We start from the raw sequence: 19,011 nt of genomic DNA on the forward strand, positions 1-19,011 counted from the left end.
ACACCTTGTTACTGAGCTGTACTGACCTCTAGCTGAAAGGCTTGATGTCTTCTGAACAGTTAAAAGACATTGTAGCTTCATGTCTGTACTCAATTGTTAGGGATGGGGTGAAGGGAGGGAGAATAGGTTGAAAAAGTGTTCACTGTATAAATTACATACACTGTAGCAAACGGCAGGGTTAGAGTAGCTTGCCCTAAGCGGGTATTGAACACATGACCTTACATGACACTTACAAACCGGCCTCGCTAGCTCCAACACCAAGAGAGTTAACTCCTAGCTCCAACACCAAGAGAGTTAACTCCTAGCTCCAACACCAAGGGGCCGGTTTCACAGACAAGGCTTAAGCCTAATCCTAGACTAAAAAACATCTTCAATGGAGATTTTACATTGAAAGTGTGATTTAGTCCAGGACTAGACTTAAGCCTTGTCTCTGAAACCGGCCCCAAGAGAGTTAACTCCCTCAGCTGAGGTGCTAACGGGCCTTACATAGGGTCGTTACACTATCCTCACGTGGACACACGCTCTCCGGTGGCCTCACAGGCGCCATCCCACTTCTGACACCAATGTAGCAAACGGCGGGGTAGAGAAGCTTCCCCTAAGCGGGTATCGAACTCACAACTTTCCTCTTCCAAACCAGCTCCACTATCTACAACACCAAGAGAGTTGTAGGGCTTCATTGTGCCAGCCAGTGCCATGGTCAATGAATAGAAGTAGTAGTAGACCTAAACAATAATTAACAGGCTTATGCCTACAGTGTAATATCATGTTTTGTTTCAACTGTCCACACTGACTTCAGTGAACACTATAGTACCTGACACTACTGCGTTAGGGTAGGGGTAGTGGTAATGAGAATCATACATGTTTTTAATATTGGCTTTAAATGACTGTAGGCCTATTCTTTTCTAGATGTATCTTGTTGATGAATCTCTATATTTGTATATATTGTATATATTTGTATATGTATTTACTCGTTTATATCTAGTAATTCTAATATTATTTAGTTATTTTGTTAAAGCACTTTGAGCTGCAACGTTTGCAGGAAACGTGCTATACAAATAAAGGTTATTATTATTATTATTATTATTATTATTATTATTATTATTCTCCCTTGTTTAGTAAACACATGGCTCCTCAGTAGACTGTGCCCTCGGTGACCACTCCTCCTTCTGCAGAGTCAGCACTCCTGACCCCATATAAATCTCCACCGCCTCCAAGTCTCTCCTTCCCCTGCCCCCCGCCGTGTGGACACGCTGTTCCCCCTCTGTCCCTCTCTGTCCCCCCGGCCATTAGAGAAACAACAACCCTGACAGCATGACGACGGCAGCAGAGCCTATATTCTCCAAGGGAGAAGACTGCAAGGCCGGGTGGCACGACGCGAGCGCCGGTTACAATGAGACGGACACTCATCTGGAGATCCTGGGCAAGCCCGTCATGGAGCGGTGGGAGACGCCGTACATGCACTCTCTGGCCACCGTAGCCGCCTCCAAAGGTATCATCATAATAATAATAACCGTTATTTGTAGGCCTATAGCACTTTTCCTACAAACGTTGCAGCTAAAATATTAATATAATAACTCAAACATAATCTTTCACATGTGCACTTCAATTATGTGTTTTTGTACAAATGGATGATAATAATAATGTGCTTCGTGATTCATTCAGCTAGTCTGCATTCGATCATGCGACGTGTCCTACACGCCTGGAAACTAGTTCATTGTTTAGCCTTCTGCAAAGTTTCACCATGGGTTAACCTGGGTTAGGGTTAGGGTTAGGGTTAAGGTTAAGGTTAGGGTGGTGTTACTATCCCCATGGGTTAGGGTTAGGATTAGGGTTACAGTTTTTTACGGTCGCTAAGTCACAGTGTTCAATACTGAAGTCACAGAGTCACAACTCTTCATACAGTCTGCGTTAGTAACACTCATGTTGGCCAATGACTTCATTCATGTCTCAAAAGAAGCTCGTTCAACCACACTGGCAACAATGTTCACTCAGAAGCATACACTGTCATTCATAACATTCTGACTTACAAAACACTAACAACAGGGAGCATTACATAGTTTGAATGATTTTCACAAGAATGAATATTTCATTATAAAAATGGTTTGATTTATAGTAATCATAGACAGAATAGTTGACTGTAAAACTGTAAAGTATACTAGGCAACAAGAATGAATCAGAAATGCCACAATTTGCTTCTATCTTTTACTGTAATCTATCGTTTATCCTTTTTTTTCAGTATCTTTGCAGAAAGTAAGTTACGGTACATTTACTTCAAAGTACACTACATGTACTTGTGTAAAATGAAAAGTGAAAAATAAAGTGGAAGATGCAAAGTTCAAACAAAAAAGAAAAACAGAAATTCCAGGGCTACAATACAATAGCAATCACACCAAAAATGTCTCACTCCTGAGGGTTTTGGTCCACCCTCTGGTCTGCATCTGGTCACATCTAATGTCTTCCCTGGCAATGCATCTAGTCTATTCCATTTCATTGTATATATTCTGCTAATATTTTCTACACATTTCAATATGATTACTGCAAATAGTGAAAATACCACCGCTCATCCCTTATCAGACTTTGCTGAGGTGCTGGAACTGAAGAGTATCAATAGAGTGCAAAATAACAGCATCTGCACACTCAAACACTGTGCAAAAAAACAGTTTATTGCGAGCTTTCTGTCATATACAGGATAGGAATATGATTACTGCAAAATTGCACCAAATAATTCAGTTTTGAACGTGTTCTTCAGAGTTTTGAACACAGTGGTTTAGCAATGAAAAAATGTGTTGCAAATACATAGTATTTTGCAAGTGGGGAAGTTTGAATGAGAGAAGTGTTATGGCATTTGGAGAACGTAGTCATTGAATGCATTCTGTATGAAAGCAATGCACAAATCACAGAGAAAGAGTCACAGTTTTGTTCACATGGGTTTCTGCTCTGCTGACTGTATGAAGAGTTGTGAAACTGTGGTTTCAGTATTGAACATGGTGAGTTAGCAATCGTAAAAAACTGTAACAGGTGTTACTATCCCCATGGGTTAGGGTTAGGGTTAACAGGTGTTACTATCCCCATGGCGGCGTGCCAACAGAGGACTGGGGAGCGCCGTTACACACGCAGAGACTACGACGACGACACGTCATTCAACACATGTACGGGACCGGTTATTAAGGCTAAAGCCTCTCGCGGTCACTCCAGACCCCTCCACATAGGCCTACACAGAATTCAAGCTTTTAACTTCATAGTTTACAGAATTAAATGAAAGTGCATTAAGCACAGTACTGCAACTCCGTCATATAACCATATAATAATAATAATAATAATAATAATAATAATAATAATAATAATAATAATAATAATAAGAAGAAGATGTTGAGCAATTTGGCAAGCTGTCATTCGTAGTAGTCGCAAACCTTTGCTTTGGCAACATTCTGTATATAGCATGGTACGACCGGGACAGCTGATTGGTTGTGAAGGGTGAGGCAAAACCATGTTTCACACACCATCTATTTATATACCGCACTTCTCTGAAAGACTACTCCCACTGGCCTCTCTGTCACTGACACCTCCGCCTGCATTCCTCCTAACATTCCCAAAAATGTTTCTAGGTGCCTATATACATATATATAACCCTATTATTATTATTATTGAAAGTGACAGAGTATTCAGGGGTAATAAAATAGTTGTATTTATTCAGGTTAGCAGCCCTTTATATGACAGTCCAAATACCACTGCTGTTAAACTTGGTAAATGGAATGCACTTATATAGCGCCTTTATCCAAAGCGCTTTACAACGGCCTCTCATTCACCCGTTCACACACACATTCACACACCAATGGCGGCAAGCTGCCATGCCATGCTCACTGGGAGCACTTTGACAGGTGGCCAGCCGGGGCTCGAACCGCCGATCTGCCAACCTTGCGATCATTAGACGGCGGCTCTACCTCCTGAGACACAGCCTCTACTTCCTGAGACACAGCCTCCACCTCCTGAGACACAGCCTCTACCTCCTGAGACACAGCCTCCACCTCCTGAGACACAGCCTCTACCTCCTGAGACACAGCCTCTACCTCCTGAGACACAGCCTCTACCTCCTGAACCACAGCCTCTACCTCCTGAGACACAGCCTCTACCTCCTGAGACACAGCCTCTACCTCCACCAGCCTCTACCTCCTGAGACACAGCCTCTACCTCCTGAGACACAGCCTCTACCTCCTGAGACACAGGAAGGAATCAGGGACCATCATGACATAACGGGTCACTGACAGTGGTTCTACTTTGTTCTGCAGGCGGGCGTGTTCTGGAGATCGGGTTCGGCATGGCCATCGCCGCCACCAAGGTGGAGTCCTTCCCCATCCAGGAGCACTGGATCGTCGAGTGTAACGACGGTGTGTTCGCCAGGCTGCAAGAGTGGGCCAAGGCCCAGCCTCACAAGGTAGACCTCCTCCCTCCTCACACACCTCCTCACCTCCTCACCTCCCTCACCTCCCTCACACACCTCCCCTCACACCTCCTCCCTCACACACCTCCTCCCTCACACACCTCCTCACACACCTCCTCCCTCACACACCACCTCCCTCACACACCTCCTCACACACCACCTCCCCTCACACCTCCTCCCTCACACACCTCCTCCCTCACACACCTCCTCCCTCACACACCACCTCCCTCACACACCTCCTCACACACCTCCTCCCTCACACTCCTCCTCCCTCACACACCACCTCCTCACACACCACCTCCCTCACACACCTCCTCACACACCTCCTCCCTCACACACCTCCTCCCTCACACACCTCCTCCCTCACACACCACCTCCCTCACACACCTCCTCACACACCACCTCCCCTCACACCTCCTCCCTCACACACCTCCTCCCTCACACACCTCCTCACACACCTCCTCCCTCACACTCCTCCTCCCTCACACACCACCTCCCTCACACACCTCCCCTCACACCTCCTCCCTCACACACCTCCTCCCTCACACACCTCCTCACACACCTCCTCCCTCACACACCACCTCCCTCACACACCTCCTCCCTCACACACCTCCTCACACACCTCCTCCCTCACACTCCTCCTCCCTCACACACCACCTCCCTCACACACCTCCTCACACACCTCCTCCCTCACACCTCCTCCCTCATACACCTCCTCCCTCACACCTCCTCACCCACCTCCTCCCTCACACACCTCCTCCCTCACACCTCCTCCCTCATACACCTCCTCCCTCACACCTCCTCACCCACCTCCTCCCTCATACACCACCTCCCTCACACACCTCCTCCCTCACACACCTCCTCACCTCCCTCACACACCTCCTCACCTCCCTCACACCTCCTCCCTCACACACCTCCTCACCTCCCTCACACACCTCCTCACCTCCCTCACACCTCCTCCCTCACACACCTCCTCACCTCCCTCACACACCACCTCCTCACCTCCTCACCCCCCCAGCCAGCATTTAACATGAATGAGATGAACTAAAAATGCTTTTCCTCTCCCAGGTTGTGCCCCTGAAAGGACTTTGGGAGCAGGTGGTGCCCACGCTGCCTGACGGCCACTTCGATGGTAAGACACAGACGACAACTTACTAAGAGATCGCACCTGTTTTTTTTCTCAATATATTTAGGAAGAAATTAAATTGTGATAATTTGTATTTGTATTTGCCAGAAACAGATGTGTAGGTTTTCACATACAAGGTATTTTCTTTGGTGCGAGGACAAAAACACAAGTGAGTAATAATGTTTCTTTACTCCGTTCTAACAAAGGTATTCTGTACGACACATACCCTCTGTCAGAAGACACGTGGCACACGCACCAGTTTGACTTCATCAAGGTAAGTACAACACAGTACAACACAACACAGTACAACACAGTCATGCTAACTGACTTCCTGTCTGTAGGGTCACACTAACTGACTTCCTGTCTGTAGGGTCACACTAACTGACTTCCTGTCTGTAGGGTCATACTAACTGACTTCCTGTCTGTAGGGTCACACTAGTTGACTTCCTGTCTGTAGGGTCACACTAACTGACTTCCTGTCTCTAGGGTCACACTAACTGACTTCCTGTCTGTAGGGTCATACTAACTGACTTCCTGTCTGTAGGGTCACACTAACTGACTTCCTGTCTGTAGGGTCATACTAACTGACTTCCTGTCTCTAGGGTCACACTAACTGACTTCCTGTCTGTAGGGTCACACTAACTGACTTCCTGTCTGTAGGGTCATACTAACTGACTTCCTGTCTGTAGGGTCACACTAACTGACTTCCTGTCTGTAGGGTCACACTAACTGACTTCCTGTCTCTAGGGTCACACTAACTGACTTCCTGTCTGTAGGGTCACACTAACTGACTTCCTGTCTGTAGGGTCACACTAACTGACTTCCTGTCTGTAGGGTCACACTAACTGACTTCCTGTCTGTAGGGTCACACTAACTGACTTCCTGTCTCTAGGGTCACACTAACTGACTTCCTGTCTGTAGGGTCACACTAACTGACTTCCTGTCTGTAGGGTCACACTAACTGACTTCCTGTCTCTAGGGTCACACTAACTGACTTCCTGTCTGTAGGGTCACACTAACTGACTTCCTGTCTGTAGGGTCACACTAACTGACTTCCTGTCTGTAGGGTCATACTAACTGACTTCCTGTCTGTAGGGTCACACTAACTGACTTCCTGTCTGTAGGGTCACACTAACTGACTTCCTGTCTGTAGGGTCACACTAACTGACTTCCTGTCTCTAGGGTCACACTAACTGACTTCCTGTCTGTAGGGTCACACTAACTGACTTCCTGTCTGTAGGGTCACACTAACTGACTTCCTGTCTGTAGGGTCACACTAACTGACTTCCTGTCTGTAGGGTCACACTAACTGACTTCCTGTCTGTAGGGTCACACTAACTGACTTCCTGTCTGTAGGGTCACACTAACTGACTTCCTGTCTGTAGGGTCACACTAACTGACTTCCTGTCTGTAGGGTCATACTAACTGACTTCCTGTCTGTAGGGTCACACTAACTGACTTCCTGTCTGTAGGGTCACACTAACTGACTTCCTGTCTGTAGGGTCACACTAACTGACTTCCTGTCTGTAGGGTCACACTAACTGACTTCCTGTCTGTAGGGTCATACTAACTGACTTCCTGTCTGTAGGGTCACACTAACTGACTTCCTGTCTGTAGGGTCACACTAACTGACTTCCTGTCTGTAGGGTCACACTAACTGACTTCCTGTCTGTAGGGTCACACTAACTGACTTCCTGTCTGTAGGGTCACACTAACTGACTTCCTGTCTCTAGGGTCACACTAACTGACTTCCTGTCTGTAGGGTCACACTAACTGACTTCCTGTCTGTAGGGTCACACTAACTGACTTCCTGTCTGTAGGGTCACACTAACTGACTTCCTGTCTGTAGGGTCACACTAACTGACTTCCTGTCTGTAGGGTCACACTAACTGACTTCCTGTCTGTAGGGTCACACTAACTGACTTCCTGTCTGTAGGGTCACACTAACTGACTTCCTGTCTGTAGGGTCATACTAACTGACTTCCTGTCTGTAGGGTCACACTAACTGACTTCCTGTCTGTAGGGTCACACTAACTGACTTCCTGTCTGTAGGGTCACACTAACTGACTTCCTGTCTGTAGGGTCACACTAACTGACTTCCTGTCTGTAGGGTCACACTAACGGACTTCCTGTCTGTAGGGTCACACTAACTGACTTCCTGTCTGTAGGGTCACACTAACTGACTTCCTGTCTGTAGGGTCACACTAACTGACTTCCTGTCTGTAGGGTCACACTAACTGACTTCCTGTCTGTAGGGTCACACTAACTGACTTCCTGTCTGTAGGGTCACACTAACTGACTTCCTGTCTGTAGGGTCACACTAACTGACTTCCTGTCTGTAGGGTCATACTAACTGACTTCCTGTCTGTAGGGTCACACTAACTGACTTCCTGTCTGTAGGGTCACACTAACTGACTTCCTGTCTGTAGGGTCACACTAACTGACTTCCTGTCTGTAGGGTCACACTAACTGACTTCCTGTCTGTAGGGTCACACTAACTGACTTCCTGTCTCTAGGGTCACACTAACTGACTTCCTGTCTGTAGGGTCACACTAACTGACTTCCTGTCTGTAGGGTCACACTAACTGACTTCCTGTCTGTAGGGTCACACTAACTGACTTCCTGTCTGTAGGGTCACACTAACTGACTTCCTGTCTGTAGGGTCACACTAACTGACTTCCTGTCTGTAGGGTCACACTAACTGACTTCCTGTCTGTAGGGTCACACTAACTGACTTCCTGTCTGTAGGGTCATACTAACTGACTTCCTGTCTGTAGGGTCACACTAACTGACTTCCTGTCTGTAGGGTCACACTAACTGACTTCCTGTCTGTAGGGTCACACTAACTGACTTCCTGTCTGTAGGGTCACACTAACTGACTTCCTGTCTGTAGGGTCACACTAACGGACTTCCTGTCTGTAGGGTCACACTAACTGACTTCCTGTCTGTAGGGTCACACTAACTGACTTCCTGTCTGTAGGGTCACACTAACTGACTTCCTGTCTGTAGGGTCACACTAACTGACTTCCTGTCTGTAGGGTCACACTAACTGACTTCCTGTCTGTAGGGTCACACTAACTGACTTCCTGTCTGTAGGGTCACACTAACTGACTTCCTGTCTGTAGGGTCACACTAACTGACTTCCTGTCTGTAGGGTCACACTAACTGACTTCCTGTCTGTAGGGTCACACTAACTGACTTCCTGTCTGTAGGGTCACACTAACTGACTTCCTGTCTGTAGGGTCACACTAACTGACTTCCTGTCTGTAGGGTCACACTAACTGACTTCCTGTCTGTAGGGTCACACTAACTGACTTCCTGTCTCTAGGGTCACACTAACTGACTTCCTGTCTGTAGGGTCACACTAACTGACTTCCTGTCTGTAGGGTCACACTAACTGACTTCCTGTCTGTAGGGTCACACTAACTGACTTCCTGTCTGTAGGGTCACACTAACTGACTTCCTGTCTGTAGGGTCACACTAACTGACTTCCTGTCTGTAGGGTCACACTAACTGACTTCCTGTCTGTAGGGTCACACTAACTGACTTCCTGTCTGTAGGGTCACACTAACTGACTTCCTGTCTGTAGGGTCACACTAACTGACTTCCTGTCTGTAGGGTCACACTAACTGACTTCCTGTCTCTAGGGTCACACTAACTGACTTCCTGTCTGTAGGGTCACACTAACTGACTTCCTGTCTGTAGGGTCACACTAACTGACTTCCTGTCTGTAGGGTCACACTAACTGACTTCCTGTCTGTAGGGTCACACTAACTGACTTCCTGTCTGTAGGGTCACACTAACTGACTTCCTGTCTGTAGGGTCACACTAACTGACTTCCTGTCTGTAGGGTCACACTAACTGACTTCCTGTCTGTAGGGTCACACTAACTGACTTCCTGTCTGTAGGGTCACACTAACTGACTTCCTGTCTGTAGGGTCACACTAACTGACTTCCTGTCTGTAGGGTCACACTAACTGACTTCCTGTCTGTAGGGTCACACTAACTGACTTCCTGTCTGTAGGGTCACACTAACTGACTTCCTGTCTGTAGGGTCACACTAACTGACTTCCTGTCTGTAGGGTCACACTAACTGACTTCCTGTCTGTAGGGTCACACTAACTGACTTCCTGTCTGTAGGGTCACACTAACTGACTTCCTGTCTGTAGGGTCACACTAACTGACTTCCTGTCTGTAGGGTCACACTAACTGACTTCCTGTCTGTAGGGTCATACTAACTGACTTCCTGTCTGTAGGGTCACACTAACTGACTTCCTGTCTGTAGGGTCACACTAACTGACTTCCTGTCTGTAGGGTCACACTAACTGACTTCCTGTCTGTAGGGTCACACTAACTGACTTCCTGTCTGTAGGGTCATACTAACTGACTTCCTGTCTGTAGGGTCACACTAACTGACTTCCTGTCTGTAGGGTCACACTAACTGACTTCCTGTCTGTAGGGTCACACTAACTGACTTCCTGTCTGTAGGGTCACACTAACTGACTTCCTGTCTGTAGGGTCACACTAACTGACTTCCTGTCTGTAGGGTCACACTAACTGACTTCCTGTCTGTAGGGTCACACTAACTGACTTCCTGTCTGTAGGGTCACACTAACTGACTTCCTGTCTGTAGGGTCACACTAACTGACTTCCTGTCTGTAGGGTCACACTAACTGACTTCCTGTCTGTAGGGTCACACTAACTGACTTCCTGTCTGTAGGGTCACACTAACTGACTTCCTGTCTGTAGGGTCACACTAACTGACTTCCTGTCTGTAGGGTCACACTAACTGACTTCCTGTCTGTAGGGTCACACTAACTGACTTCCTGTCTGTAGGGTCACACTAACTGACTTCCTGTCTGTAGGGTCACACTAACTGACTTCCTGTCTGTAGGGTCACACTAACTGACTTCCTGTCTGTAGGGTCACACTAACTGACTTCCTGTCTGTAGGGTCACACTAACTGACTTCCTGTCTGTAGGGTCACACTAACGGACTTCCTGTCTGTAGGGTCACACTAACTGACTTCCTGTCTGTAGGGTCACACTAACTGACTTCCTGTCTGTAGGGTCACACTAACTGACTTCCTGTCTGTAGGGTCACACTAACTGACTTCCTGTCTGTAGGGTCACACTAACTGACTTCCTGTCTGTAGGGTCACACTAACTGACTTCCTGTCTGTAGGGTCACGCTAACTGACTTCCTGTCTGTAGGGTCACACTAACTGACTTCCTGTCTGTAGGGTCACACTAACTGACTTCCTGTCTGTAGGGTCATGCTCACAGGCTGCTGAAGCCAGGCGGCGTCCTCACCTACTGTAACCTGACTTCCTGGGGTGAACTCCTCAAGACCAAGTTTGACAACATTGACAACATGTTCCAGGTGAGTCACCTCACACGTCTAATCATGTTCATTTAAACATGACTATCTATGACCTCACAGTCTAGTCATGTTCATTTAAACATGACTATCTATGACCTGATCCAATTTCACTCCTGTGCTGAATCACTCAGTGCTAATGTTCCTAGCCTCTCATTAGCACCACAAACAAGGGAGGAGGTGGAGGTCACCTCTAAGCTAAAGGGTTAAATGATGCATAAAGGTTAAAGCAAAGCTGAGGCTAATAAAACATGGACATGAATGTCTTGACCCTTGGGCCGTGTGATGCTGCTGCTCTATACTGACTTGGTCTGGTGCTCTATCCGGTTGTTAAGTCTGACGTCAAACGTGACGTTTTGCAATTTCCGGGTCCAAACCAGAAGTTCTCCGCACCAGAGTACCAGTGTACTACAGCGGTAGAATGACAGTTCAATCGTTTTTTAGACTCGGATCTATTCATACAACAAGGGACACAGCAGCACTTTCCCGTTTTCCCCTTATTGTCAACGTCTTTGAGCCTCGGAGAAGCGCTATATAAATATAATGAATTATTATTATTACTGAGGCATTTCGAAGAGAAGCGCCTCAGCCAACTTTGGACCCGGAAACACGTCACGACTTAACAACCGAATACTGACCAGGTCCAGGTGTTCTATACTGACCTGGTGATCTATACTGACCAGGTGTTCTATACTGACCTGGTGATCTATACTGACCAGGTGATCTATACTGACCTGGTGATCTATACTGACCAGGTGATCTATACTGACCAGGTGATCTATACTGACCTGGTGTTTAATGGTTTTCAGGACACCCAGATGTCTCATCTGCTGGACGCTGGGTTCCAGAAGGAGAAGATCAGCACCTCCACCATGGACATCGAACCCCCGACCGAATGCAAATACTACGCCTTCACCAAGATGATCACCCCCACCATCCTGAAACAGTAACGCCCCCACCAGGGCCCGGCTGCACTGGCTGGTCGCTTTCATTCTCAAGTGCCTTTATCTCTTTATCTTAGGGTTAGCCTTCTTATCTCAGCCTTCTCTCAAACCTCCATATGCGCTCAGGTGTGTCAATCATTCAATAAACACATTCAAATCAAACAATTTGTAACTGTATTTATTTTAAATATGCACTGCTAGGTATTCTTGAGATACATCCTCACACTACCACTCGCAATGGCACATCTAGATGTAGTAGTAGTGTATTAACATTGTACTGCAACACTCAACTTTTTACACTAAAAAGTAGGTTTACTATTTATGACTACAGCACCATGCCATAACTCCAACATTAACACCTCACATATAAGGGTATGTGTATGAGGGTATGAGGGAGAGGTCTGCATAAGGCTGGAGCATTACCTGTGGCATGTACACTACAAGAGCGCCCTCTACTGGCTCCTGTGTGCACTGCACAGAAACACAAATCATTGTGGGATTACGACAGCAGCCTGTATAACCTCAGCTGTGATGACAGAATGCGGAATGTAAAAAACTAAACAATTAGTCACATGATACGTGACGAGTTCTCCAGGCTCCCACACCTTCTGAAACATCAAACTCAAGCACCTCTCAAGGACTTTCAAGACTCAATTCCCTCAAATTCAAGGACCCAACACGGCATAGTTTGAGACAGAACTAGTTGACGAGCTATGTAAGACATTTTTTAATATATAAAACATTTTTAGAGAGAGAGAGAGAGAGAGGGGGGGGTGGGAATTCAAGCACTTTCAATGACCCATGTCTATTTTCAAAAACCTTTAAGACCTTGATTTCTTTTTCACAATTTTTTCTAGGATTTCAAGGACCCGTGGGAACCCTGATTCTACAGTGATCAACAGATTAACATCTCAAAAACAACCAGTAGAACATTGTTGAGTAAAGACATGAAATTCCTTTATTGTTACAGAGAAGAGGAGTGATGCATCACTCCTGAGGTCAACCTGCCTACCAGCTGGGTTAGGGTCAGACCACCTGTATATCTAGAGAGCAGACCACCCATAAATACAACATTTACAAGATGTACACGACTTCATTTGCGATACCAAATCCTCAATTTCTTTTCCCGCTTAATTTTCTTCTGCAGCTGTAGAGTCCCGTAGAGGAGAGCCTCTGCTGTGGGCGGACAGCCTGGAGGACACACACACACACACACACACACACACACACACACACACACACACACACACACACACACACACACACACACACACACACACACACACACACACACACACACACACACACACACACACACACACACACACACACACACAAGGTTTCTACACAACCAACATCTTCAAAAAAATAATTTTTTCTCCTTTTTTTAAAGTTACTTTTTCTGAGTGGGGCAGTCCTACTCATATTTTTCTTTGTATTGTGATAGAGACAGTAGAGACAGGAAGGATGGATGAGAGAGAGAGAGAGAGAGAGAGAGAGAGAGAGAGAGAGAGAGAGAAGGGATGAACCGGGAACCCTGCGGTTACGTGGTCAAGGCGTTAACCTAAGCGGTTACGTGGTCAAGGCGTTAACCTAAGCGGTTACGCGGTCAAGGCGTTAACCTAAGCGGTTACGTGGTCAAGGCGTTAACCTAAGCGGTTACGTGGTCAAGGCGTTAACCTAAGCGGTTACGCGGTCAAGGCGTTAACAGAGTCAGACGTACCTGGGACGTAGATGTCGACCGGGACGATGCGGTCGCAGCCTCGCACCACGGCGTAGGAGTAGTGGTAGTAGCCGCCGCCGTTGGCACAGCTGAGGAGCAACAACACATCTCTCAGTTACAACCCAAACAGACTGCATCATGGGACAGATGCATCATGGGACAGATACAGGAACACATGTGATACAGTCACCTAAAAACCCCTTGAGGTCATTTACCACATTAAATCGGAATGGAAAACAACTATAGGATAACAATAATATAATAACTTTTATTTGTACAGCACATTGCAGCTCAAAGTGCTTTAAATCATTATATAATAATATCATTAAATCATTATATAATAATATCATTAAATCATTATATAATAATATCATTAAATCATTATATAATAATATCATTAAATCATTATATAATAATATCATTAAATCATTATATAATCATCATTTAATTATCTAGTCATTTAAAGGCAATAGTGTGAGATGAGTGTTGACGTGACGTGCAGATGCAGGGAGGCAAAACTAAGGTTTCCTTCTTTACCTTCCCATGGAGATGACGTATCTGGGCTCTGGCATCTGGTCATACACCTGCACAATGACACACACACTGGTCATACACCTGCACAATGACACACACACTGGTCATACACCTACACAATGACACACACACTGGTCATACACCTACACAATGACACACACACTGGTCATACACCTGCACAATGACACACACACACCTACACAATGACACACACACTGGTCATACACCTACACAATGACACACACACTGGTCATACACCTACACAATGACACACACACTGGTCATACACCTGCACAATGACACACACACCTACACAATGACACACACACTGGTCATACACCTACACAATGACACACACACCTACACAATGACACACACACTGGTCATACACCTACACAATGACACACACACTGGTCATACACCTACACAATGAAACATACACTGGTCATACACCTACACAATGACACACACACTGGTCATACACCTACACAATGACACACACACCTACACAATGACACACACACTGGTCATACACCTACACAATGACACACACACTGGTCATACACCTGCACAATGACACACACACCTACACAATGACACACACACTGGTCATACACCTACACAATGACACACACACTGGTCATACACCTACACAATGACACACACTGGTCATACACCTACACAATGACACACACACTGGTCATACACCTGCACAATGACACACACACTGGTCATACACCTGCACAATGACACACACACTGGTCATACACCTGCACAATGACACACACACTGGTCATACACCTACACAATGACACACACACTGGTCATACACCTACACAATGACACACACTGGTCATACACCTACACAATGACACACACACTGGTCATACACCTGCACAATGACACACACACTGGTCATACACCTGCACAATGACACACACACTGGTCATACACCTGCACAATGACACACACACTGGTCATACACCTGCACAATGACACACACACTGGTCATACACCTGCACAATGACACACACACTGGTCATACACCTACACAATGACACACACACTGGTCATACACCTACACAATGAAACATACACTGGTCATACACCTACACAATGACACACACACTGGTCATACACCTACACAATGACACACACACTGGTCATACACCTGCACAATGACACACACACTGGTCATACACCTACACAATGACACACACTGGTCATACACCTACACAATGAAACACACACTGGTCATACACCTACACAATGACACACACACTGGTCATACACCTACACAATGACACACACTGGTCATACACCTACACAATGACACACACACTGGTCATACACCTACACAATGACACACACACTGCCTTCATATAGAATCATAATAATAATAATAATACATTAGACGTATATAGCGCTTTCCTAGACACTCAAAGATGCTTTACAAACTGAAAAGATCGAGTAGTAATAATAAAAAAGAAATAAAATAATAAAAGAAAGTATAGGGGCCTAATGAAGGTAGTGCTGGGGACACATGGGAAGGGGAGGGGGAGAGGGTTAACTGGTGAAGGCGAGCTTGAAGAGGTGGGTTTTGAGGGCCTGTTTAAATGTTGGGAGGGTGTTGGCCTGTCTGGTGTGGTTGGGGAGGGCGTTCCAGAGGGACGGGGCTGCGGCTGAAAAGGCCCCATCACCCCATATGACAACTAATTAAAGACTTGTCCCATTTAAAGTGGGCCTTAAGATAATTGCCAGTGTACGAAGCATTTATACAATTAACTGGTTCATCATCCATCTGAAGTTACACAAAGTGGTCTGATCATTCAATGGGGTTGAGAACAGTCAGTTAACAGTAACCTTACTGGCTGTGTTTCAGTACTAGTTCACCTCCTTAAATCAAACACATTCAATCCTATGGGGAACGTCAAGCAGAAGCACGATTAGATCAGGTCTGTGCAATATACATTTCACAAGAGTCCCTTTGCCTTAATCCAAATCATTTATTTCACTGGTTGTCAACCCTCTCCTCGGGGACCCCCAGCCTCTCCTCGGGGACCCCCAGCCTCTCCTCGGGGACCCCCAGCCGCTCCACATATCTGATGTTCCACCACCAGCACACCTGACTCAACTTAGCAAGTACAAACCAAAAATCATAATTGCTTTGCACTTGATTAGTTGAACCAGGTGTGCTGGTGGAACAGATCAGATATGTGAAGAGGCTGGGGGTCCCCGAGGAGAGGCTGGGGGTCCCCGAGGAGAGGGTTGAGAATCACGTTTTTATTTTATTTATATACGGTAAGTCTATTTTTTCTGAGTCGGGCAGTCCCACTCATATTTTTCCTTTTATTGACAGAGACAGTAGAGATTGAGACAGGAAGGATGGGTGAGAGAGAGGAGGGATGACATGCAGGATATGTCCGCGGCCGGAATCGAACTGGGAACCCTGCGGTTACGTGGTCAATGCTTAACCCACTACGCCACCTAAGCACCCCCCACAGACTTGTCTGACATCAACACACACACTCTCTCAACACACACACCTCTGATACATCAACACACACTCTCTCTGATACATCAACACACACTCTCTGCAGGGGTCAGGTTAGGGTTAGGGTTAGTCAGGTACTGTACCTTCCGCAGGGCGGGGGCCATCTTGTTGGTCAGGGTTCCTGCCACGATCATGACGTCAGACTGGCGGGGCGAGGCGCGGAACACCACGCCGAAGCGGTCCATGTCGTAGCGGGGCGCCGCCATGTGCATCATCTCCACAGCGCAGCAGGCCAGGCCGAACGTCATGGGCCACAGAGAGCTCTGCATGACACACACACACACAGCTCTGCATGACACACACACACACAGCTCTGTATGACACACACACACACACACACACACACAGCTCTGCATGACACACACACACACACACAGCTCTGTATGACACACACACACACACACACACACACAGCTCTGCATGACACACACACACACACACACACACAGCTCTGTATGACACACACACACACACACACACACACACAGCTCTGCATGACACACACACACATCAGGACACACATGTTGATACAAATGCTTCATCTGATCCGTCAGTGAACAACATGGGTTGAGGACTTTGAGGAGATACGAGACGTGAGGCCAGACTCACCCTGCGAGCCCAGTTCACCAGGTCATCCAGCTTAGTGATGACGTACTCTCCCTTGCTGGTCGCCACAGCGGCGGGTTTGGCTGCAGCCATCGCTGTGCTTTTCCCTCTGACTGGAACCAGACTGAGGAAGGAGGAGATGTGTTACGTACCTGGATGATCCTTCTGACACAACGGTGACTCAGAGAAACGGCTCGTTTACAATCAGACCACTTCTTACCTGCTAGCATTCTCGCTGTTAGCCAGAAGAGCCCTCTGCTGAATGGCCAATATTGAGATGGGCCTGAGTGACAGAAGACAACAGACAGATAACAGACTGAGATTGACAGAGGTCAACAAGCCAGGCATGAACACAGCACCAATAACACAGCATGTAGCCTCTACCGCTGGCAGAGAGAGAACAGGATTACTATTAATCTGACACACGTACAACAAGGTGATTACAGTGTTCTTACCTGGAGGACAGGGCGCCAAACACGGCAAGGCGGGGGACTGAAGAAGAGGAATTAATCAGCAGAGCAACAAACATAACATACCAAATACTGTAGAGCGACACCAGAGATTCCCACAGCATGGATACACAAGTAGAACGGCTCCCCCCAGAGTATCATTTGTGCTCAGTGAGTAAAAAAAAAACAATGTGGAGTTTTCTGTCTTAAATGTGATATAGATCATGTTCTTTGTTGGTTTGTGAGGATGTTCTACACACTTGGTAAGATGTGTGTGTGAAAGAAGACCACAGAAAACAGCAGTGACTGCTCTCAGCTAGTGAGTTAGCTAGCTGTATGTACAGGCTAGTGAGTTAGCTAGCATCGCTAACATCAGACAAGGTCAGCCAGATTACATGATGACTGCATAAGACGACGCAGGCAGCCGAGCCAACACGTTAATCAGAAATGATACTAGTAATATAGTGCTGTGTTCAGGATGAACAGGATGTTATACAGAGTAATAAACATTAAAGAAGCGACGCAGCTTTGCGCTTTGGCCAAAACATCACTTACCCACCAACGCCGCCATCTTTGAATTTCTGACACTTCCGCTGATCCACTTCCGGTGAGGCTTTGCTATTATGTATTATTATTATGATTATTATTATTATTATTATTATTAGTAGTAGTAGTAGTAGTATGCTATTATATACAATATATTATTGTATATGCTATTATATGTATATGCTATTATTATTATTATTATTATAACAAATAATAATAATAACAATTAATAATAATTTTTTTTTTAAATGTATTATTATTTATGTTGTTGCTATTCTATACAATATATTATTGTATATGATATTACATGTACATAACACATTATTACAGGACACTAGTCTTCGTGTTTTCTTCATGATTTTTACAAAATCAAGTTGTATCACTTCTACAAAAGCTACAAAACTACATCGACATTTGCCGGGTCCATTATCTGTTTGTTGGACTTTAATCAATGTTTTACATAGAACTGAATAAAAGGCTTTGGCTAGCTGATATTAACCGTTATTCTGAATATTGGTCCTTCGCATGCGTGTAATGATAAAAAAAAAAATTGCCTACCGAGAACAACCATTAGAACAACCGTTAGAACAACCGTTAGAACAACCGTTAGGATGGATTTGAATTTGATCAACTGATTGATTAAACAGTGAAAAGCAGCCAGCATATATAAGTGGTATGTGTATCTGTGTATGTGAAGAGGTCATTTATATCA

General features: G+C 45.9%; 2 protein-coding genes across 2 annotated transcripts; one reads left to right on the plus strand and one right to left on the minus strand.

Moving 5' to 3' along the window:
* Window positions 1-1,311: 1,311 nt before the first annotated feature.
* gamt (guanidinoacetate N-methyltransferase) lies at window positions 1,312-11,995 on the plus strand (the record flags this gene model as incomplete). Its single annotated transcript, XM_080533550.1, has 6 exons — window positions 1,312-1,489; window positions 4,287-4,432; window positions 5,507-5,570; window positions 5,771-5,838; window positions 10,836-10,946; window positions 11,753-11,995. 6 exons carry the CDS (start codon window positions 1,312-1,314, stop codon window positions 11,891-11,893), a joined length of 708 nt encoding a protein of 235 aa, XP_080389676.1. The 3' UTR covers window positions 11,894-11,995.
* An 811-nt stretch (window positions 11,996-12,806) lies between these two features.
* Window positions 12,807-18,341, minus strand: ndufs7 (NADH:ubiquinone oxidoreductase core subunit S7). The gene is made up of 8 exons (XM_080550495.1): window positions 18,309-18,341; window positions 17,760-17,796; window positions 17,525-17,587; window positions 17,308-17,428; window positions 16,782-16,961; window positions 14,148-14,194; window positions 13,611-13,699; window positions 12,807-13,078 (listed from the first exon to the last, which is right to left on the minus strand). Exons 1-8 carry the CDS (start codon window positions 18,322-18,324, stop codon window positions 12,981-12,983), a joined length of 651 nt encoding a protein of 216 aa, XP_080406621.1. The 5' UTR covers window positions 18,325-18,341; the 3' UTR covers window positions 12,807-12,980.
* Between the last annotated feature and the right edge of the window lie 670 nt (window positions 18,342-19,011).

Source organism: Nansenia antarctica, assembly GCF_963989245.1.
Source record: "Nansenia antarctica genome assembly, chromosome: 1".
In the NCBI taxonomy this organism is placed as follows: domain Eukaryota; kingdom Metazoa; phylum Chordata; class Actinopteri; order Argentiniformes; family Microstomatidae; genus Nansenia; species Nansenia antarctica.